This window comes from Anas platyrhynchos, chromosome 25 (genome assembly GCF_047663525.1).
Source record: "Anas platyrhynchos isolate ZD024472 breed Pekin duck chromosome 25, IASCAAS_PekinDuck_T2T, whole genome shotgun sequence".
In the NCBI taxonomy this organism is placed as follows: domain Eukaryota; kingdom Metazoa; phylum Chordata; class Aves; order Anseriformes; family Anatidae; genus Anas; species Anas platyrhynchos.
Genome location: NC_092611.1, coordinates 3,615,529 through 3,639,019, shown reverse-complemented (window position 1 = coordinate 3,639,019; position 23,491 = coordinate 3,615,529). Strand labels below are relative to the sequence as shown.

Sequence of the window (23,491 nt, the reverse complement as noted above, 5' to 3'; positions counted from 1 at the left end):
TGCTCCAAGCACTGCGTGCCAGCTTTGCTGTATATCTGCAAGAAGCCGGGCTGCTGTGCTGTGCAGTCTTGCATCTGGGTCCTGTGGAGCAAAACCTTGGCCTGAAAAATACCCTCCTAGATCTCAGTCGCGTGCAAACACGAGGAATAGATAGCAGCTTTCCTTCCTAGAAAGGAAACCCCCTTGTTTCTGTGGTTCTCTCTGGGATACCACTGTTGTGGGTCTTTAGAGGATTTTGGAGACCTCCTGTGCACGGGGAGCTGCATCGCGGGTGGTTGGAGTCTCTAGTTTTGACCCATGATCGCTGTGTGCTACGTTAGGAAACTGTCCTCACTAGATGTTGGGAGCTTCCACAATCCCCTCTGAAACACCTCTTCAGCTTAATTATAGATCGAGAGGCTGCACCTTTTGCTTGAGGTGCTTGATGTAGCAGGGCAGCAGCTTCTCTGCAGGAACAAGTCAGCTGCAAACGAGATGGAGCAGCTGTCCCCTGCTCCAGGTGTTCGACTTCTCCTGGCCTTACGGGAAAAGCAGAGCCCTCCATCCATCTCAGGTGGTCGGTGCATGCACTCATGGCACAATTTGGGCTGCGACAAGTGCCTGCGGTGCGCCGAGCCCTGCACCCTGGGTGGGTTTGTAGCATGGGACTGGTCCCCTGGGGGATGTGGCCCTGCCCCAGAGCGGTGTAGGAACGCCTCCCTCTTGCTGGGATGGCTGCGGAGCTGCAGGCCAGCTCCTCGCCCCAGCTAAGCATTCAGAGCTTGTTAATGAATGAAACGCGTTTTCTTACATGGAGGGGATTTTAAATTGGCTCCACATGGATTATGTATGTTGTCGCACTTTCCCGGAGGGTGATGGCATGATTAGGAATGTGGGTTTGATGAAAGAAGCCAGACACTGAGTCAAAAGCCGAGCGGCTCCCCGCTCCCTCCCCTGCCAGTGCCCCCTCTCCCCCCATCTCATTTAAAATATTTGACGTGGTTCCAGGGCATTCTTCAGATGGCTGCAAGAGGAACAAGCCAGTGGGGCTTTGCCGTGTGTTCATGTGCACCATGCATGGGGTGCTCAGCCCCAAAACCTCAGGGGAACTGATTCTGTCGTCTGACACCAGAGGATGTCAAGGAGAAGGGCTCAGAGACCTATTTTTTAGGGGAAACTGAGGCACGGTGCCACCATTATGCTGCAGCAAGGGCATGGGGACATCCCCTGCTGCACGCTCCCGGTCTCCCCCTGCTTTCCATGTGTAGGTTTTCTGGTTCCCCCTGGGAAGCAAGAGTCCCGCGCAGCAGGATGAGGGCTGTGTGTCCTCGTGGTGGCACCGGGCTGGGATTTGCGCTCCCGGAGGTGAGGATGCTGCCTCTGGAGGGAGGTCTGTGGATGAAAAGTGCTGACTAAGGGAAAGCTGCCCCAGAAACTGGAGCCGGACACTGGGAAGTGCTTTGGGGTTTGTTTTGTGTTGCTTTCTTTTCTTTCCTGTTAGCACCATCTATCACAGTAATCAAAATGTGGCTTTTTGACCCACATGAAAGTTTTTTCTCTTTTTTTTTTTTTTTTTTTTTCATAGGTGTCTGCATGTGTTTGTGCAAAACCACTCTGTTTTGGTCAATGTTCTGGAAGCTGTAGAACAGCAAGGCTTTTTTTTTTTTTTTTTTTTTTTTTTTCTTTTTTTTACCTTTTAGCTTTGAGAAATTGTTTACCGAAACCTGAACCGTCATAAGAAACAACTTGCAAAAGCTGAGCACTCCTGGCTTTTTCCACTGAAAAAAATTAAAAAAAGCTGTAGCGGAACACGTGAAGTTCAGGCTTTTTTTACACATCATTGTTAGAAGCAGTTTTCCAGCGCAGTGCCAAGTGCTTTCTCTTTTAAACTGCTCAAGGCTCATTACCCATCCCCGCGTCCCTCCAAACAGCTCGGTGAGGTCCGTAAATGTGATTACCCCAGCTTTGGAGCCAGAGCAGGAGAAAAAGTCACCTGCTCCATCCTCGTCGGGCAGATGCGGTGGCATTTCTCAGAGCCCTGCCCGTGAAGGGAAGCGGTGAGATCCGGGCTCGCCGTCGCGGTCCCGTCCCCGGTTCTGGGAAGCGCGGTGCCACCACGAAGCCGCGCGCGCCTGGTGCCGCGGTGCTGGGAAAGTTTCGATTTCCAACGTCAGCAGTGGGGTTTCGGGGCTGTCACGGTAGCCGTAGCCCAGCAGGGTACTTAGTCACTGGCGCTGTTTTCCATCCCTTTAAGCGGCTCCAGATTTGGAGCTGGCTCTAAAGCTCGCGACTTGAAAGGCCCCGGCCGTGCGTGTGTTTTGCCTTCAAGCTGGATGACTCTTGCATGTTCCTGCGTTCAAACGGCTGAACCCCGAGCAGCCGCTGCCATATGGATCCTATAGAGTGACCCGGCGTAACCAGCGGAGGAGTGGGTTACGTCAACAGGGCTCGGAGGGACAGGGCTGGCAGGGGCTGCTGGTGCCAGGGCTGCACCAGCACCAAGCCCGCGCCCCTTGGCATCTGCAGGCGTGCTTTGGGTGTGCTTGGGCTGCCAGTCCCAAGCGTTCGTTGAAAGCCTAAAAAAAAAATAAATTAGAAAGGGAAGTTGGAAAAAAAAAGATCCAGAAAAAGAAGAAAAGTGCAGGGGAGGGATAGTGTGCCTTTAAACAGCTGCGCGCCAGCGCGTGTAGCTGCGCTCGCTAACCCGGTGACTAATTCCCCGCACAGCCCGCGGCCAAGCCCGGCCGGGTCCCGCCGAATGCGTGCGCGGGGCCCGAGGAGTCATCGCAGCCGTCCCCTCCCTCCTTTCATCCCGCTGCCTCCCCGCCACTCCCCGTGGCAATTTATTTACTCATCTGGAGGGCACAGCCCGGCGGTCTCTTGACTCAGCAGTCCGGGGCCGATGGGAGCCGCGGGAGCGAATTCCAGGCAAGAAACAATCTCATGACTTGTCTCGGAAAAGATTGCTCCGAAAAGATCCCCTTACGGTCACGGAGTGCTCCATGCCCGCGCCTTCGTCAGAGCCCTGACGAGGATTGCGATTTCCCAACCTTGGGGAGCGAGCCAAGGCAGCCTGGGGCACTTGGTGGGAGTTGCTCCTCGGAAAGGAGAGGGGGGCTCAGACACAGCACACCCGGACACGGGGGTGCGGGGATGTAGAGCTGGCTTGCCAGGGCAGGGAGCCCAGAGCCGGGCTTTGTGTTGCTTTTTGGGTCATTCAAACTTTTACTTCCCCCACTTCCCAGGGTTTTTAAAACCCTTCCTTCGCCTCCAGGCGATTTTGGTTCTTCCATCAGTGTTTGCTAGCTGCCTGTCGGGCACCAGCCTTAGGCACCGTGGGCAACTTATGAACCATATTTATGCTTTTTAGCCTTTTTTTTTTCCTTTTTCTTTTTTTCTTTTGATACTACGTCTCTCTCACCCTGGCCATTTCCCCCCACCTCCTCCCCATCGAGTGTCCCTTGAGTCCCATCCCCTTCTGAAAGGCACTTTGGGAGGTCTGCCCAGTGCCTTCCCACTGCCTCTGGGGATGGGCTGGGATGAGAGCAGGTCGGTAAGCAAGGAGCTTTGCAAACCTGCGTTTTGCTGGCCCCGTGGGAGGGCAGGGCTGCCGAGCTGACAGCTCTGGGTGCCTCATCCTCCTCCTCTCCCTGCCTCGAGGCTCGGGAGGCTGTGACCTCAGGGACTGTGCCGGCGTCCCTGCTGCCTTTGGAGATGCCTGCAGGCAGGAACCAGCCCGTGGCTCCTGCTCCCTGTACCCTTACTGGTTTCACCCCAGCCCCTGAGCATCCTAGGGCTGAGGGCAGTGGGGATGTCGCTCCCCTGAGCCACCCAGCCCGGTCCCTGCTGCAGCACCCCAGGGCTTGTTTCAGAGGATTCCCGGAGTTCCTGACACCAGCTCCCGGCTCCTGAGTAGCCGAATGACACCCCCACCCCCTTCTCCATTTGCGGCTCCTCCTAATAGCCTCTTGGCCCGAGCAGCCGAATTCAATCAGCCCTTTCACCATCTGCTCCCAGGCACTTCTGCCGGGGAAGGCTCGGGGCCAGCGAGGCTGTAATTCCTTAATAGCTTCCGGATGCTGCGTGCAGGGTGGATGCGAGGCTGCGAGCATCTCAGCCTCTCCCCCCTCTTCTCCGCAGCCCGTGCTGAGGTTTCCAAACTCGGGGCTTCCTCTGGGCAGGTCGGAGCACCTCCAGCCCCCCAGCTTGTCCCTGCCAGCCCTCGGGTATCCAGGCTGAGGCCAGTAGGTGACATAATCCCCGTCCTGGACAGCCCTTGGCGCCGGGATGGGGATGACTGAAGCCGATGGGGCAGCCCAGCCTGCCTTTGGCTGCCTTCCCCCGCTCACTCCCACCTCCCTCGTCTGGCCCAGTCGCTGCTCTGGTCCCTGTCCCGGTGGGAAGTTTCCTAGAAGTCGGAGCTGGAAGAGGAGACCTTCCTGGGCTCATTTGGGAAAACCCCTGCTCTCCTTCGTGGGGCTGCTCGAGAGTCTGCGTAGGGCAGCCTGAATGGGGCAAAGCTCTGTGTTTTGGGAGGGCTGTGCTCCTGCCTACCTGGTGTCTGAAACACAGCTGGGGGGAGGGATGGAGGAGGTTTATTTCCAGGGCTCTTCAGCTGCCTTTGTGCTTGGGAAAATCCCCTTGTTCTTTGTCTTTGTTCCCTTGTCTGCTTCAAAACAATAAAACCAGAAGGAGAACTAGAACTGTTCTGGGACATTGTGAAATGAGCTCTGTCTGGCACCAGCGTTCCCGAGGACTGTCCAGCGTGGGCTGGAGAGCTCTGCAGCCTAGGTTTCTCCCAGGGCTGTTTCTGGCCTCCACCACCGCAGGAGCTGAGCTTGGTTCACTCTCCTCTTACCCCAGATGGAAAACCTGTAGCGTGGAGAAAAGAAAGTGGGGCCGGATTCATGCTTCCCGTCTTAAACCAAGGTGATTTCCTGCACCCTTGGTCCCCTCCGTGCCTGACACCAACGCAGGGTCCCCTCCAGGGGATGCATCAGCTCTCCGAGGTGGATGGAGAAGAGAAGTCAGGCTCTTTCTGTGGACTTCAGGGAGCTCTGCACAGCTGGGGATGGGAGCGGGCTGTGTGCCAGCCGGCCTGGCGCTGCCCTTGGCCCCGCAGAGGCACCGTGTGCCCCAGCAGCGGGGACAGGGAGGTGAAACAGTCCCCGGCTGGCAGGTGGCGTCCCAGCATGGCCTTGTCCCTTGTCCCCTCGCTGCCCCAAGGCCAACTGCAGCCGATCCCCGTGCACCTTTCCGCAGCAATACTTTCACTTGTCCGGCTTTTAGCCCAGCCAGAAAAATCCTCCCCGTTTTTTTGGCTGCTGAGATGGTCTGTTGGAGCCTGCCTGTCTCCCGGCTGCTACATGGAAATGTTTTAGCTGCAGCGGGTGTAGGGCACATGTGATTCTTGTTTGTGGGATGGGAAGGGACAGCGTGGAGCTGGCTGCTGCTGTGGTGCTTGTAGTGCTCATGGAGGTGTCCTCTGGGGCTCAGGACCTCTCGCAGCTGTGGGGTGGCAGTAGTGGAGTCATGGCCCTGAGGGGTTCCTGATGCTCGTGGTGCTGGGGGAACCCAGGAGATGAGTTTTTTTTTGTCCAGGCACCAAGCAAGAGAAGAGCTCCTTTGCCTTGCGGATCTCCAGCCCCTTCTGTTGGGTTGTTTTTTCTGCCCTCCTGTTAAATGATGCTGCTCCGAGGGATGCAGCTAGCTCAGGGGAGATGCGTGGGCTGTGCAATGAACATCGCAAGCTACTTTGGTTTTGATTTCAGTTGCAGGGGGCTGTTGTGTGTATTTGTGAGTCACTGGAAGGGAGGGAGGATACCTCCAGAGTGGGGAGCTCAGGGTACTGGCCAATGCAAGCCTTCACTGGCAGTAAATCCAGTGATGCAAAGAAGTAAATTCACGTACAGAGCAGGGGAGTTGGAGGTACCCAGATCGTTACGCTACCTGCGATCTCTTGGCAGCAGCCAGCAGAGTTGACTATTTGTTCTAAAGAGTTATAAATAATTTTGTAGATTAAAATGATTGATTATCCTTGGTCTAATATTATTTAGTCAGAGCAAACAGTGCTGAGATTTACCAGCCACGCTCTGACCTCCCAACCCCAATCTGTTTGCCAAAGCCTGTGCAATTATTTGATTTCAAAGCTAAATACTCTAATCTCTCCTCTTCTCCTTTTGTAACTGCATAGCCGGATGGCTCGGCCTGATACGGGAGGGCAGACCTGGAGTCCTCGTGCCCCGTGACAGGTCCCTGGGCAGAGAGGGTCGAGGTGACGCAGCGGGACGGGGACCTGGTGGTCGCGGTGTGACCGGGCTCCTTGTCCTCCTCTGTGGGTGCTGCCCGTGCTTCCTGGGCTGAGCCAAAACCCTGCTACGTGGGGAGAAAAAGATGCTATCACATGCTTAATAATGGACGAAGGGCTTTCTCCGGGTAAGGCAGCGGCGGTCCCTGTGCAATCCACGGGGATGTGATCCGCTGCGACTTGCGCTGTCCCGTTGAGCAATCGGCAGCGGTTTATCACAGGCTTGGCTCTGCGTCTGCCTGGCGCTGCCCCGGAGCAAAGGGTTGGCCGGGGAGGTTGCGGAGGTGGGGTGGGCTGGGCGGCAGGAATCTGCAGCTGCAGAGCGATGTGGCAAGCTTCGCCCCCGTACCCTGCTGCCCCGGGGCAGCGTGCGTGCTCGGGAGGTGACCCAGAGCTGCCGAGCCTTCCTTCCTCGCCAGAGGCTTGGTCGCTTCTGGCTGGCTGGCTTCGTGCTTCCTGCATCACGTGGACGTGTCCTGGGCGCGAGGAATGCCGTAGGAGTATCCGTAGGCACCTTCCCCTCGAGGTCTGTCTGTGTTTTGCTTGCGCAGACACCAGCACCGAGCTGTCTGCGGCAGGTCCTGCCCTTCAGCTCGGACACGCTGCGGTGTGCGGAGGAGAGCTGGCGAGTGGAGGAGAGCAGCTTTGATGTGGAGGGAGATATTCCGGGGCTCGAACCTTATCCTGGCCCGAGGGCACTTCAGCCTGTGCCATGCCATGTGGGACCCACGTGTCGGCTGTGACGTGGCACCGACGCAGCCCGGGGCAAGGGCTGATGCTGAGACACAGAGATCCGTTTACGCAGGACTTGGGCTGGAAATCAAGTGAAGGTTGGGGAATTCCTTGGGACAGATTGGAGGGGAAGGAAAAGCAGACACGCAGCCAAGCCCCTCCTTTCATGTCTAATCCCGTTCTGAGGCCAGGAGAATTTGCGATCCCTTTCAGGACCAGTCTGGCAGTGGACTCCCAGTAGCAGGGACATCCTTGGAGTCCGTCTGCACTGTGAGGGTGTCGTGTCCTGGTGCTGGGTGGCACAAACGGCCGCTCCATTTTTAATTCTGGGCACGGAGTCACTGCTCGTGACCATGGATATGCAGCGAAACCATCTCAGGCTGTGAGGTTGTGTGTAGCTGCTAACAAAACGTGTTGGCACACACGTTGTTCAGGTGTGTCGGAGCAGACTTGGGGGTTGGGATCTGTTTGTGGGGTGGTGGAAGGCCTAAACATGACCGAAAGTCCCTTGGCCCATATCCCCGCTGCGAGGGGACAGCACTGCCAAGAGATCTCAGCCTTCCCTTTTCACACTTCCTATCCTGACAGCATCTTCCTCACACAACGTACTGCCGATTAACCTCAGCCCTGCCTTGCGACATCGCTGCTCTCCCTTTTCGGGAGGCTGTCACGTGCGGTTTGGCAGCACGGTGCCTCCGCGGGGCAGAGCGGAGCGAGAAGCTGGAGGCGATGGAGCCGAATGCCCACTGCACGTCTGACCTGTCTGCGTGTCCGAGAGGCGGAGGAGAGAGATTGGTATCTGGAGGAGAGACGCAGGGCTCGTTTGGACGGAGATGTGCGTTCTGAACTGCTCGGGTGCAATTACAGCAGTGCCTTCATAGCACCTGTGCGTGCTCGTGTAGTCCCCAACAAATCTGTGCCACGGTGCTGGGGTGCCTCGTGCGCCAGGGATGAACCCTCCGGTCGTGTCACTTCATCAGAGGTGCCCAAGGTGGCATTGCCAGCCTGAGGCCCGAGGTGAGAACAGCACGAGGCCCGTTCTTCACCTGGTTGGGAAGAAAGGAGGCTCTGGGGGACGGTGGGAAGTGCTGAGCACAGACCTGGACCACTGTCTCCTCCTTGCAGCGCCAGAGCCCAGACGTGGGTTTGTCTTGGGATGGGCTCAGGCCATGCTCCTGTGGCTGTGCAAACCTCGAGGGCCATTAAACCTCGCAGGGCTTCCAGCCGAACCAGCAGCGAGCAGGGAATTTCAAGAGGCTTCTGGGCCCAGGGGTGAGCCGTTTGAATACCTCGGGCACCGATCCAAGCAGCGAACGCATATCTGGTTGTTTGCTCAGTCAGAATCACTGGCTTTGGGGAGTGTTGTTTTTTTTTTTTTTTCCCTCCCCCCCCTCATTGCTGTTGAGCAATTTGAGCTTTGCTGTAGGGACACGGGGTGTGAGAAGCTGGGTTTTCGCTGCTGGTTTGTGGGGGAGCATCTCCCCGAGCCGGGGCGCTGATGCGGGGCGGCTGACACAGGCGTGACCTGGGCTCGCTATTCACACTTGACCTCCTTCCAGCCGGGGCTGGGTGTCCATTTCAGGCTTTGCCGAGCCCACCCCGCGCTCCCATTAGTGTGTGTGTGCCTGTGCATGAGGATTAGAGCTATTTAGCAAAGCGGTTAGTGGGGATTAGAGTGAATTAGCACAGGGGAAGCTCGTCTCGCAGGAGAGCCTTAGCGGAGAGGCAGGGAGCATCCTCCCGGCCCTGCTATGGGGGGCTTGAAGGCAAAGCAGCCCGCAAGTGAGATGCTAATCCCATAATCAGAGGGATGCCCTGGCTCGTGCGATGTTTGCAAGGAAAATTAGGAGTGTGTAGGGTGATAAGGGCCTGACCACCAAATGAAGAGGCTCGCACACCTGGGCAGGAGTGGCTGGGGCACACGGAGAGGGTTTTTGCTGGCTCTCCTGGCTGCATCTCTTCTCAGCCTCCCGCCGTGGCCACCTGCGAGGTGCTGACCCGCGGGTTCAGCCTGCACACGCGTGGGCTTTGCTCGGGTTGAATGAAACCCGGGCTCTGCGGTCAGGCCAGCCAGCGTGTTCGGGAAAGGCTTGCACAAGTTTTTAATCACGATGCTCGGAGACGTAAAGCCAGAGGAGTTGTTTTGAAGCTGCTTCACGAGTGTTTGTTTGTGGGGGGCTCTCGCTGGGTTGACAGCGATGCTGCTGCAGCTAAACCGCTGCGACCAGCCTGCCTCGTAGCGTGGCCTAACCTCTGCCGTTGCTTCATCTCGGTGGAAAAATCTTTCTGCTTGCCTTCGCTGACTGCTTTGCATAGTTTTGACGGGTGTCGTTAAACCTTGGCCGCGTTTGCTAACCCCAGAGTTGGCTGCATCTTCTCAGTGCTTGCCCTTAGCCATCTGCGCTCCTTCCAGCAGCCGGGACAGGGAGGATGGAGCGACACCCTGCACCAAGGGAAGCCCAGCTCCTGGTTGCTGCAGGAGGACGATCCATAGGTCCTGTCCTGCCTGCTGAGGCGGGGGAAACTTTCCCATAATTGCAGCGAGCGTTGACTCAAACCCTGTGGTTTTGCTTTGCTTCAATCCAGGGGTTTCTCTTGTGCTTCTCCCCCATGAAAGCCGGGGAGGAGCGAGCCCCTGTGACTGCAGGGGATGCCGCTTTCCCAGGATCTCTGTCCAACACCCACATTATAAAGCTGTGATTGAGGGAATGGAAAAAAAACATTAACAAGGGCAGCAGGCAGGCTTGGAGGGCGAAGCAGGGTCTGCTGGTGAGCGTGATGGCACTTGGATGGCGGCTGAAGCATCCTTTCAGCAGCCGGTGCTGCTGCCTGCTTCCTTGGCAGCTGCACAAAACCAGAGCCAGAAAAACCCCGACACCCCCTCCCTCCCTTTTAGGTTGCTCCGTGTCCCATTTTCCTCTCTGTCCTTGCTTTAAAGCTAGTCCTGTTCAGAATGAGGATCTTTGAGCTGAAACACCCTGGTGGTGAGATGGTCTGGGGGGCCATCACCCTGTGGGTGAGAGGGACTTCTTCCCCAAGCCCTTCTGCCTGCGGGGCAGAGCCTGGGATGGCGGGGCTGTTCTTGTGCTTCCTGGGGGCTTTGGTGAGCAGGGCAGGGAGGTGGAAATCCAGCAGGTTTGGAAATCCAGCGCCGGGCAGCTTTTCTCTGAGTGCAGGACGTGGCAGCAGCTGCTGGAGCCCTCCTGCCCCACTGTGCTGCAGTGGGCACACGGCTGCCCCGAGTACCCTCTCAGAAGATGCTCTCAGCCCTGTGAGCCCGGCTGCCTGTCGCAGAGGGTGACACAATTTACCCCAAAGCCTGAGGCTGAACAACGAGAGCATCCCATCCCAGAGCATCCCACCCCGACAGCCAGTCCCACCCGCCTCTTAACCTTTCCCATTCCCCACTCGCTGTGATGCTCCAAGTGCAAACTTGGAAGAAATGCTTTCATCTGCCTTTAGGAAAGACAAGTTTCCAGGCCCTTTATTTAGTGGGAGAACTGGCCCCCATGACACACGGCATCTCCATAAGAAAGCTGCTGAATGCCGGAAGAAAGCTGGCTTTGTTGTTCTTTTTGCAGCGCTAAGCAGTGCGGGCTTTCGGTTTCCTCTCTTGTTTTTCTCTTCAAGCCCAGCTTTCATCTCAGAGTATTTATTTTTCACTGCTTGAAGGGGGAAAAAAAACTTACTTTTCTTTTTTAAAAAATGTATTTATTTTAAATTAAAATAGCAACTCGCAGTCCCTTTTGTGCCATGCCTTGGAGAGAGAACGAGGGCTGGTCTCTGGCAGGGTGCTGCAGGAAGGGGTACCAAGTCTCTCTCCTCTCCCTGCCCTCTGTCCCCAACATCTCCCTGTGCTCGTCCTTCCTCCCCAGTCCTCCTTCTTCCCCAATTTTCCCTCTATTCCCTTTTTTTCCAGCTTTCTGTCCCGTTTTCCCTTTCTTCCCCCTGAGTTTCACTGCCCTTTCCGTCCAAGGAGCCCTAATTGGAACAGGCCGGCTCCGCTCCTGCTTCCTGCGTGGGAGTGAGAGGCTACGCTTGTGAAAACAGTTCAAAAGTGCAGACAAATTTTTGCCTAATCCTGCCTAAATAACTGGGGCTCAGCTGGGGTTATGCGCCAAGGCGCTCCTGCCCTGCTGCTGAGCCGGGTACCTGGGAAAGGCAAACCTTGCCCTGGGGGGGAAAACCTGAGATGGGAGGTGGTGGGAGGTGATGGGAGATGATGGGAGATGGTGCTGCCCTGCCCCGGCTGCCTCTGCTCCATCGGGGGGCGTGGGAAGGGTCTCAGCTCCCGGCCCCCCTGTCTCCAGCCTCCTCTCTTCCTGAGAAAGGTTTCTCAGCTGCTGAACCCTGCCAGCTGGGAGACTTTGGGAATTGTCCGTGTTTCAGCCTCCCCCATCACTCGCTCTCCCCTGGTTTTGCTCCTGGTGCCTGTGGTAGAGGAGCCCCGGGGTGGTGGGTTTGGGTGAGCTGGAGATGGAGAGGGCTGGAGCTGGGTGCTCACAGGCTAAGGTAAGAGAGCAAATCCTCGTCTCTCCTTGCTGGGCCTCTGAGAAACTCATTTCACTCCATCACAGGCATCCAGGACCATGGGCACCTCGAGGTGGGCAGCACTGGGACAACCCAGGGGTGGCAGAAGCCTTTAGCTGAGGAGGACAATGCTGTGAGTGAGGCTTCTGGGGGACACAGCCTCTTCGCTGCCCTGGGGCCTTTGGTTGCCCTCCAGCAGAGCCAAATGGTGCTTGTAGGAGCATCCCAGAGCTCTGGGTGCTCACAGGAGCATCTTGGCCAGCTCAGGAGACAATCTGGGGCTCGAGGACTGAGCTCTTATGAGGAATTTAGGAGTAAATCAGCAGCTGTTGGATGCGTGGTCCTAGAGAGCTGATTTTCTTGACTTGACCTGGTTCGACGCCATCACACACCTTCCCCAAAACTTACCCCATGCCTCCTTCAGGCCTTCAAGGTGCCCCAAATCCTGGCGATGCCAACAGGCTGTGGGATTTTCCTCCACCCCAGGAGAGGAGGCTGGGCAGGGAGCGGGCTTTTACCTGCGACAGCAGCGTGCTGGGTTCCTGACCCGGGTGTCCATCCATCAGAGCAAGGGCAGGAGGGGGCTGCCGGGTCAGCTGCCCCCGCTCTGACCCGCTGGGCATCCATTTACACGCAGGCTACTGTGTAAAATTGCAGGGACCGGACAAGGCCACACTGGGGCTTTTGATGGGAAACAAAGTGAGTGGCTGCAGGGAGCTTAAAGGGGGCATTGACTCCGAGTGGAAATTCGGGAGAAAAATGACTTTGCTCCCATCCTCCCACTTTTTTTCTTTACTGCCATTTATTTTGCTTATGCAATCAGATGCTAATGTTTTGACGTGCAGCGGAGTCGCTTGTGTTTTAAGGTCAAAATCCCTAAAGTTTGTAAATCGTAGCCCTTTAAAAAGATCAGAAGTGTAGAAATAGTTTATACATGCGGAGCCTGGTGAGAGCAGGATAGGAATTTGGCTGGGAGATGAACTCGGTGATCTTGGCCTCTTGGTCCATTTGCCGTCTGGTTTTCTCACAGGCTCCACGTCCATCTGCCCAACAGCCAGCACAGCGGGGTGGTGGGTTTGGGGTAGCTCCCCTTTAGCTTAAAAGCCATGTAGGGATGCAGTGCTCTTGGCCGTGGCAGGATTGTTAGCATCCTTTTGCCCTTCTGAAGTTTGGTCCCCAAGGATGTCAGGGGGCTGGAGGAAGAGCAGGGATCTGGTTTTGAGAAGCTTCCACGGTCTTAAATGGAGCCCCCAGCCCCCTCCTTGCTTTGCAAAGCTGCAGCCACTTGCATAGATGTCCCTCCCTGCTTTCCCACCGTGTAAGGCAAATTACTTATCTCTGCTCTACACATGCTGGAGATGATGTGACATAATTTTCCAGAGTGCCTGCAACTCCTGTTAGTATTTAAAACTCAAACCATAATACCCTGCCTGGTCTCCCAGGAGGAAAATCAAATGCAGTTCCCTGTCGGTACAACGGCAGCAGCAGGAGACGTGGCATGGAGGCAGCATGCTGCACGCGCGAGCCGTGTAGATGAGGCTTTAATGGGCGTCGTAAAAACGAGGCAGCAACCCCAGCCCGGGATGCAAAGCTGGCCCCCGCTGCTGTGCTCGCTTTTCGGATTGAAACTCGACATTTCCCAGCCAGGCTTGGGTGCAGCAGCTGTGCTCAGCGCTGGCCGATGCTCTGTGCCCCTGCGTTCCTCGTGAGCAGCCCGTGTGCATGCACGCGTGTGTGCGTGCGTGTGCTTGGTGGGCAGCGGGAGGTACACGAAAGGGGACGTTTTATTTGTGTAAGATTTGATTAAAATCTTGGAAACGGGTTTCAGATGACAGTGAAAGCTGAAACCAGGGGAGCTAAGCCTGGCCTTGCTTTTGTTACCGAAGTTCTGCTTGGCTCTGACCTTTGCACAGCCCAGGCTGCAGGCGAGCGGCTCCTCTGTGGGTGCTGGGGGACAGCACCAGGGCTCGATCCTGCTGCCAGGTCCCTGCGCCCAGCAAAGTCACACCGGGCAGAGCAGGAGAAAGCCCTTTGTAATTTGGCACACACAGGAATCAGCAAAGAAAATGCCACCGAGGTAAATTCAGTATCTCAAAACCAGTGAAGGCAGAACTGAGATAAAAACTGTCCATCCCCCCCGTCCTCCCCCCACCCCAGCCGCGATCACGCAGCCAGGACTTGTCCACAAACACGTATGCAGAGCTTTACAAACCCATTTAATTTTACACATGTGAGCTCTTCTATAGATGTGGGACACTGCTGACTAAAATTAGGCTTCTGCAAGCGTTTGCAGGCTTGGGGCTTTTTGGCTGTTTTGTGTTCTGAAGAAATTTCAACTAGCGGTCTAACAGGAAAAAATGCAGATGATGTTTCAATTCTGAATTTTCCCAACGCAACTTGTTTTGAAGGAGAAGCCTCGAAATGCACATTTTGGTTTGTTTTGGTGTTTAAATAGAAAACCTCCTTTGGCACTCGGCCTTTTTTTTTGAATTTGAAAATAGGGCGTTTGCTTCTCTGGTGACCTCTCTCTGGGAATCGCTTTTAAGTGTTCCCTGTTTTGACATTTTGTTTGTGCAGAGCTCAGCGTTCACCTTACTAAACCGAAACCCTATCCCCCGCTACTGAAAAATTGAGTCCGCTGGCTCTGTGCACACCCCAGCGCGTGGATCCTGCAGGAGAAGGCAGGAGCGATGAGCGGTCGGTGCTCGTGTTGCAGAGATAGGAGCAACACTTTTGCACGGCCGACAGCCTTGTCACCCCCCGTGCCTTCGTGGTGTGCCTAAGGAGGTCATCTTTGCACAGGTCTTCGTGGGTGATTCAGTGTAAAATGGGGTTAGGAACGTTTTCGTAGCCTAACTCTGACTCATCTTCCCATAGCGACTGGGAGCAGCGAACTGCCGTTTAACCAGCCGCGGAGGGGAGTGGATTCCTGGGTGGTCCCTGTAACCACAGAGCACAGAAAGCAAAGCATTAAAATGTAACATGAGGATGAAGGGAAAGGGGCACTGAACCACTTTCTCCCAGTGTTATCTCAAAGCAGCAGATGGAGAACAGAGATAGGGAGGGTGCCTGCTCATTTTTCCGTGCCCTCTCCAGCCAAATCCAGTAAATAATGAAGTGTAATTTGCCAAATAGCCTTTGAATGTATTATTTGCTTTTGAAGGTCCTGATACTTCCACCATGGCAGGCGATCCTTGATTTATGTGGTGGGGTTGGGGGGAGGATTCAGGCCCCCAGAGGCTCGGTGTCGGGCATTTCACTGGCGCTACCTGAACAAAGAATCATTAGGTGAGGGGATGAGTAAGGTTAGGGGCAGCTGGAAACAGGGGAGCTGATTTTGCAAAGCTTTTACTTGGGGACAATAGGTGGAAGGTGCGGAGATGGAGGCAGGGAAGCAGCTCTGTAGGGCTGGGTAGATTTAGGGTGGCACTGCAGTGTGGTCAGCCCTGGGCTGCGGGGCCAAACACAGGCGCTTATTGACACAGCCCCAGGTCATCATTTGGGGAAAAAACCCAGCTGTGTGGAGTTTCGGTGATACCTGCAGGTTTGGCTGCCTGTGAGCACAGCAGGACCCCTCTGCTGGGCGGCTGCACCCCGATTCTCCCCGCATCAGGGCCACCGCTCTGTGTGGGTGTACGGGGTCGCTAAACCAGAGCTTCAGTTGACGCAGGGTGATAGTGGCTAGGGTTTCCACAAACCAGAGAGTACTATGAGTTTTGATGTTCATGTCCAGATGTTGATGAAAACTCCAAAAAAGCTTGTGCGTATTGTCATTTTTCCACTGAAAACAGTTTTCATTGAAAAATTTCCAGTAGGCTACAGAGTTAAACCAGCCTCAGGCGGAAGGATTACAATGGGGCTGATAAAGTCCAGTTGTTTGAGATGGTGAATGTAAGAGGCTTTCCTTCTCCGCAAATGATGGTTTTCAGGAATGCCTAAAATATATGAAAAAGAGCCAAACCTTTTATTCAGAATGAGGAGTTGTTTTTTTTTTTTTAAGAAAAAAAAAACAGTTGCTTTTGTTTGTGAAACTCTTTGGCTACGAATATCCACCTCCTTCCAAGTAAATTAGAGAAAGGAAAGAAAGAGAGGAAGACCTTTGCTTCTCATCAGGACTGACTCCAAGGCCTGGCTCTTGGCTTGGCCCCGCGTCTCCTATGGGGGCGGCTGCGCGCTGCTCGGTGACTCACTCCGAATCCGCCGTGCTACGGCCTTGCATGATGTAACTCTGTGCTAATGTGGGATTTTCCAGCTCTTTTGTTTTCCCTCCCTCCTTGAATGGGTTTGCTGCCGGTTCTTCATCATGCCTCATCCTGCTGTGAACTTACTTCTTCCAGGATTGCCTGTTGATTCTTCAAAATTACTTTTTTCCTTTTGCTTTTCTATGGGCCGGGATGCCCAGAAGTGGTGCGGTAATTGGGGGATGTTTTTATCCATGCTGTCTTGTTCACTCTGGTGTGGGACCCTTTACCCTCGTTGGTGTCTGGCACCGCTCAGCTATCTCCCAGGCTTCAGAAGCCACCTGGGTGATGATGCTGGGTAAGCTGTTGTCTGTGCTGGTCTTTGATACCACCGTCAAATTTCCAGTAGCGCATTTGTGGTTGGCTTGCAGGGAGACCACATGCACCGTGTAACCCAGCTTACCAGACAGGGCTCGTCCGTGCCCTTTAAGCACACGATTCTTTTTTCTTCTGTGTGTAAGAAGTCTGCTTATGGACTCTCAGGGCTTAGATTTTGTGCTGGAGGGTGTGAAAAACTTCAAAAGCAAAAAATGAACGGATTGCTCATTTTTTAACAATCCAAAGGACAGTGTAACGAGAGGACTTCTGTTGTCTTTCCCAATCCTTATGAACATTTTTCTCTCCTGCTTTTTTCAGATATGGAATGTGCAGATGTGCCTTTGTTAACTCCCAGCAGCAAAGAAATGATGTCTCAGGCATTGAAAGCCACCTTCAGCGGCTTTGCAAAAGAGCAGCAGCGGCTGGGAATCCCCAAAGGTAAGACACGGCTTCCTGATGAGCAGCTGTGGCAGACACAGAGATCGTGTCCGCCTGCCAGGATGCCCTGCCCCACATCTGCCATCCCTTTGACTGGTTCCCTCCATGCAGCATTGCCTGGTTTATAGGCAGCATCAGCTGGAAAAATCCAGACATAGAGGCAAAACCTTTCAGTACTGCTTGCAAGCTGTAGCCCTCTGACAGACTGTGCCTGTCCTGCTAACAGTGAGATAACCTCTGCTGCGAGACTGCTCCTGCCACTTTGTTGAGACTGAGATTTCTATTTACAAGTCATGTCCACTGTATGGAAAAGCAGCTGGGACCCTTTACAAGAGGCTGATAACAGGGAAACCAAGGAAGATGTGGGTGGAAAAAGGAGTCAGAGAAGCATTAGGATTATTAGAAGTCCAAACAAATCCAAAGCTCATTCCTTGCATGAAATAAGTCTTCAGATAGGGCTGATCCAAACTGGCTGTAGATGTAGTGTTCCCCCACCGCATATTGCCCTTTTGCCAATTGATTTTCGGTCTCTACAGGATGAGGCTGTGCAGGTGCTTATCCACTTGTAGCACCATTAGTGTCCTGTTTTCCTGGAGAAATGGCTTGTGCTTGCTCGTTAATGGATCTTTTCTACAACCCTTTGGTGCAGATCCCCAGCAGTGGACGGAGACGCACGTGCGGGACTGGGTGATGTGGGCAGTGAATGAGTTCAGCCTGAAGGGAGTGGATTTCCAGAAGTTTTGCATGAATGGTGCTGCCCTCTGCGCCCTGGGCAAGGAGTGCTTCCTGGAGCTAGCGCCTGACTTTGTGGGAGATATCCTTTGGGAACATCTGGAGATCTTGCAGAAAGGTGAGTCTTGGGGTCTCCAAGGTGAATAGCTCATGCGGTCCTGGCTACTCTGACTTTGGGCCTTTCCAAAGAGCTTGGTTTACAATCTGGCTGTGCAGTGAGGTGTTCAGCTTGGGCTGCAATCCCAATAAAAGCGTCTTTGAAAGCCTAGCTTTCCAGTAGGGTTTCAAATGGGCATCCCAACCAGCTATGGGCAGTGCAAATCCTGGCACTCGTTGAAAGAGGAAGGGTGTTTACGCCAGCCGCTTGGCCAGGATCCACAGCAGGCAGGGACGCTCTGCCTGCCTGGAAACGACGGTGGGATTTTCCAAAGCATTCTTCATCAGATCGTTCAGCTCCTGCTGTGAGTTTTACTACTTCCTCCAGTGCAACTAAGTACAACAATATCACCGAAATCCCACCCTAATTTCCCAGTTGCAATTGGAAGCGGCTTTTCTTTGTTTTATGTCTCATGAATGTAATGGCAATGAGTTTGAGTGGCTGTGTCCCACACAGGAAGGAATGGCAGAAGCCACCTGCAAGCATTTGAGGGCATTAATTTATTTATTTTAGTTGGGTAGGGGAGATATGCATTGATTCTAGGTGTTGATTTGGGTGGCGTGTGGCTGAAGGATGCAGAAACAACACTTTTCCCACCTAGGATGGTTCCTACAGAGTAGGTGAAGATTTTAAGACCTTTAACCAAGTCAGGAGCAGGAGCAGCAGCAGCAGATCTGGGTCCTTCTCTAGCGTGTTCCTGTGCAGAGCTAATTGCCTTCCTGGAATATCCCTTGTGCTGCCGTGCTGACCCTGCGTGCTTGTCAGTGGGCTTGTATTGGTGACAGGAAGGGGAGGGGAAACAAAGTTATGCCTTCCAGGAAACCATTGACAGATGGATGTTAATTGCTGATTACTAATTTTACTGCTACCTGTGGTTTGCAAAAGGTAAACATGGCTCTTCCCAGGCTCTGTGTCTGACAGGCTGTTTTTCTGCTCTTTGTTTGACTCCGTATCTGTTCAGTTCTTCTCGTTTTGCATGATTTTTAATGAGTGCTTATATCAACAGCAATCAGAATAACCAAACAAAGCAAAGCGTTGTGGTCAGTCCAATTTCTACTTGCTGTAAGCCAGCGCTTGTAATGCAGCTCTGCCTTCCTGCAACCCTCCTCCATTTGTCTGTGCTGTAACCCACAGCAGCGCGATGTGCTGCAGGTACCAACTGAGGCATCGGGGCTGGGTTTGCTCCCAGCCCTGCTCTTCCTGCAGATCCCCCAAGGCACGCAGATGAACTTGGTGATGCAGATTTGCTAACTGTAAAGTAGGGATCACGTTTCCTGATCGCACTGACACATGCGGGTGCTCAGATGCTGCAGTTATGAGGATGCAAAAGGTGTGAGGTAGATAAGGGCTTTTACAAAGATGCTGGAAATCTTTCTACCTATTGCAGCTTTTCCTCCAGAAGGATGAAAAAGAGTAAGATGATTTGTTTGTCTCAACACTGTTGGTGTAGCCCTGGGAACCGAGAAACCTCCGTTCAATGTTCTGTTTTACTGGTGACTTTGTCACTTCTTGCGTAAGTTATCTGAGCCTTAGCTTCTATGGTGGGTTCTTAACACATTTCCCAGAGGGGCAATATCTATGAAGTATTTGGAGAGTAACTGAGAAGGGCTTCCAGGAAATAACCAACTTCACCCCAAGGACTAATTCCTGTTGCCTGTAAGTCATGGGACTGTCTTACTTGTGTTACATCTCCAAATGCCAGACAAGGTCTGTTGTGCTGGTGTTCCACAAACAGACTGCAAAATGGCCTCTGCCACCTCGCTCTCCATGTGAGACAAGATGTGCCTCTCCGTTTTGCAGCTGGGGATGTGAAACATGAAGAGATCAACGTTTCCCCAGGCTCACCTATAGCGTCCCAGTGCTGGTGAGCCCACGGCAGCCAACTGGCCAGTTCCCATCTCTCCTGCCTTCCCCAGTTGCCCACCATCCTTGCTCAGGGGTGCTGATGCTGGGAGTGGTGCTTCACCCCTCGATGGCTGGCATTACCTGTGGTGGTGTGCCTGCTGGAGTGGGGTCATGCTGGGACAGGCTGTGACCTTGTTGTCCCTCCTGCTAACATGCCTCCCTTGTGAGCTCTTTCCGAGAGAGTGACTCATGTACCACAGCCGGCTCAGGGTTTAAAAACGGCAGCAGATGGGCGACTTTTCCCTGCATGGATTTGGGTATTTTCAGGCCTATTTTTCCAAATTTCTTCCTAAAATAAGCTCCTCAGTTACCAGCAGTCAGCAGTGCCCTCCACTTGACTGTAAGCATAGCTGAAGGTTGCTCTCTTTCTCTGTGGTCACCCACCCTGCCCCTTGGCAGACTCCGTGGGGAGAGGAAAAGAGAATTTCTCATTAGGTCTCTCTGTTTGCACAAAACCTCCTTTTGTTAGAGAATATTTTCCACCCTGCAATCCCCAGGAGAGGGCCAAAATTAGGCTCCTTGCAAGCAAACGTGCGTTATCTTCGGTTCACTTCTCTTTAGCTTCAGCAGAAATAAACATAACCCAGAGTTGTCTGTGGTTTTTTATTTATTTTTTATTTTATTTTTGTTACCCTCTGCAAAGAAAATAAAATCTCCCATGCTGGTATCTCTGCCCGCATGCCGTGCTGGAATGAGTAAGGTGTTAATGGAAAAACTGGTCAGGGGAGGAACAGTGTGGCTTTTACATGGGAAAGCAAATTCAGCGCCAAGCCCAGGAGTACCAAAGTTCTTGGAAAAAGCAGTGGAAAGCAGAGAATATGTGCTTTGATGTGATATTTGCTCATTCTCGGTGAATCACGCCTATAGAAAGGTTAAAATTTGCGGTGCTGCCTGTGTATTCCCTATGGAGTGTGCATCAGGAGCTGGTTAATGGGCAGGGTGGCAAAACTGCTCTGAGCATGGGATCCTCCGCTTTCATCAGGTGTAAGGTAAAGGTGCCATGTAGGCTGGGAATTAGCATTAATTTAGGGTTGTAGGAGCTGGTTTGGTATGCGTTAACCCGCTCAGTTGCTCACACCTACTGCTGGTCTAAAATAGGGGCTTTTTCAGGAAAGCAGGTGTCCTTGTATGCTGTTTTTTTTTTTTTTTTTTTTTTTTTTCATGAGCTCATACATGTAACTGCAATAAACAAGCCTTAAAAGAAAACAAAAAACAATAAATAATTTCCGTGCTTTCTTTAATTTTTAACTAGCTTTTCAGAACCACCTGGAGCCACTGATTGAGAAGGTTGTTGTTTCTGCTGTTTTGTTTAAATTTGTGCATGCCTGCAGCAAGAATTCCTGAAGGAGCCCAAATGCATCGAGTACATGTTTCAGTGGGATTTCAGCACCTAACTGTGCACTTCTGTTCTTTGAACGTCCCAGTTTAACCCTGGCAGGGGCATTTTAGGAAGTTTCGACCTCTGCATTACAGCAAGTTTTGCAAGGCACGGTATGGCCGTGGACATGTGACATTTGCTTCCTTTTCTTCTTTGCAGAAGAGATAAAACCGTATCCCGCAAACGGAGTGAATGCAGCATATCCAGAATCCCGCTATACTTCAGACTACTTCATTAGTAAGTCTCACCGTTATCATTGTGGTGCTTCCAGGTGTAAAAGTGCCCCCTATTAGAGGTTTGTTTGCATCACATGAGGACTGCACCGTGCAGTTACTTCCCCTTCATGGCAGAGTGTGCAAAGTGTGTAACTCAGTCTTCCTTGCTGTTTTGGGTTGACTTATGTAGAAGCCATCTTTATTTATTGGTAGCTGCCTTGATATGCTGTAATGTGGCTTTGCAAGCACTGTTAGTTTGACAGCGTATTTCAGCAGACCTGGAAAGCCAGGTCCTCCAGAACGTGGAGAATTTTAAAAAAATTAACAAGAAAGGTGTGGGGTTAGGGGAGGAATGGGGCAAGAAGGATTAATTCTGGATTTCTAGGTACAAACATGGCAAAGAAAGAGTTGAGTCGTCAGTCCAAACTCCTGCACTGCCCATTGCCATTGATTTGGAGATGTTCTTTAAGAGAAAAGTATTTGAGATTTGTAACGTATTTCATGAACCAGCAAAAGAACCCCAACCAACTAAACAACAACAAAAAAAAATCACTTGAATTGGGATTCCAGGTTCTGGAAGGTGACTTTGAAGTTACTCATGTATTGCAGTCATCAGTGAAATTTCTCTTACCTATAGCTCTTTGCTGAGAGTATGCTCTTCATGGTTTTTCAGCTTCTCCCACTACCAGCTTGCTTGAGAGGACTTCAATGTAATTAATGGTGTCTTATTCTTTTAAATCACTGCAATTATAAGGCACCATCTGTAAACAGCTTTTAGAAACCTCAGTCAAAAGTATTCCCCAATTGTGCCAGGTGTTTTATATCCAAAGACAGTCTTCTCTTGCGTCACAGACCCTGAGTCTTGCTGTGCTGTGGAAGACTGGAGAGGCAGTGAGCAGTGCTCTGGTTTCTTCAAGCTGATCGTGTTTGCATTGCTTTCTGACACTCCTATCCTGCCAACAGGTTATGGCATAGAGCATGCACAGTGCGTGCCTCCCTCCGAGTTCTCCGAGCCCAGCTTCATCACAGAGTCCTACCAGACCCTCCATCCCATCAGCTCGGAAGAGCTTCTGTCCCTCAAGTACGAGAACGACTACTCAGTCATCCTGCGTGACCCCGTCCAGACGGACTCCCTGCAGACAGACTACTTCACGATCAAGCAAGAAGTAGTAACGCCAGATAACATGTGCATGGGGCGTGCCAGTCGAGGTACAGTTGGGCATCTCCCAGGGCTTGCCTGGGTTCTTGCTTTCTCTACTTATATGAACCTACAAGTGCTGCCTTCCCCCCTGTAGAGATAGTCCTTGACGGGGCCCAAAGCCAACAGGCAGCCGTGCGATGCCAGTAGCGAAGCTGTTTCCCTACATGTATGTCGTATGGGGTTGAACTACCAGATAATTCCCTCCGGGGTAGACAAGGTGTTCCTTGTCTCTACTCTGCTGCCTGTTTTTACATCTGCGAAAATGTAGCATTTCTGGCTCCGTACTTTGATGTCAAACTTGAGTGACGCTGAAATAGGCTTTAAGGTTATTAGGGAGGACAGACTGCTGTGTGGTTGTATAAATCTCATTTTCCTAGGAGACCAGGCAAAAACCCACAAATCCTTCACAAGTTCTCATCAGGAATTACTGTCTGAGGCTATGAAAGGTTTTACACTTGATGATCCAGTCTTTATGCATTATCTCCGTTGAGTTTGATGGCTGTTTGCTTGAACCGATAATCTGTTCCAGTGAACCCAAGCCTTATGCTTTGTTAGGAGACTCAGATGTCATGAGTTGGGTCAATGACAGAGCTGAGAACCCCCTGAATCCTTGTGCTACAACCCCACATCTCCAAAGAGTTATAATTATAAGTACATGATTCCTGTTTGAGTCGATGGGCTTTAAACACCTAAACACGTTTGAGGATCTGAGGCCAAGTGCCTTTTCAATTAATATTAAATTCTGAACACATGGGGCCCAGATGCCCAACTATTTTGTAATTACATTGCTTAAAACGAGGCTGAGGATCTGGCTCACAGTATATATTCAAAGAAAGAGTTTAATCCGTAGAGCTCAAAGTCACTTACAAAGGGGTATCATTATCTCCAGATTCCAGGTAGGGAACCTGAGGCATGGGGAAGAGATCTGACCTGCCTGCGATTGCGCCCTGAATAGAATCCAGATGTCTCTATGCCTAAAATTCATTATACTAACGTGTTGCTGTGAGCCGGGTTTGATGTTGAATATTTAAACCCATTCATTCATCCAGCACCGAGAGCTGAAGATGTGCTGGTTCCCTGTGAAAGCTGGAGCCCCTTTGCAGGCCTGCATCGCATATGCCTTGCACAGCGGCGCTCATTTTTTGTTGCTCATTCTTTTTCAAGTCTGGGAGAGCTAATGACAGGAAAGTTATTATTTGTATTATTACCTCTGCTTCTGCTGGTTGAGTGTTAATATGAGAGAGGTGACTTGGATGATATAGTGAATCAAAAGGGTAGTGGTGTTATAATTCTAGGTAAGCTTCTCTTTCTGGGATTGCTTTTCTGGCTATCTTTCATCTCTGTCTTTCCCTTTTCTT

General features: G+C 52.5%; 1 protein-coding gene across 5 annotated transcripts in view; it reads left to right on the top strand.

Moving 5' to 3' along the window:
• Positions 1-23,491, top strand: part of ETS1 (ETS proto-oncogene 1, transcription factor) — a 77,325-nt gene that overhangs the window by 36,114 nt on the left and 17,720 nt on the right. For all 5 annotated transcript variants that reach the window (XM_005019650.6, XM_072027601.1, XM_027444125.3 and 2 more), the window contains 4 exons: positions 16,426-16,545; positions 17,195-17,395; positions 20,877-20,954; positions 21,896-22,141. In XM_005019650.6, the coding sequence (XP_005019707.4) occupies positions 16,426-16,545; positions 17,195-17,395; positions 20,877-20,954; positions 21,896-22,141 (645 nt within the window). The remainder of the gene's footprint in view (positions 1-16,425; positions 16,546-17,194; positions 17,396-20,876; positions 20,955-21,895; positions 22,142-23,491) is intronic.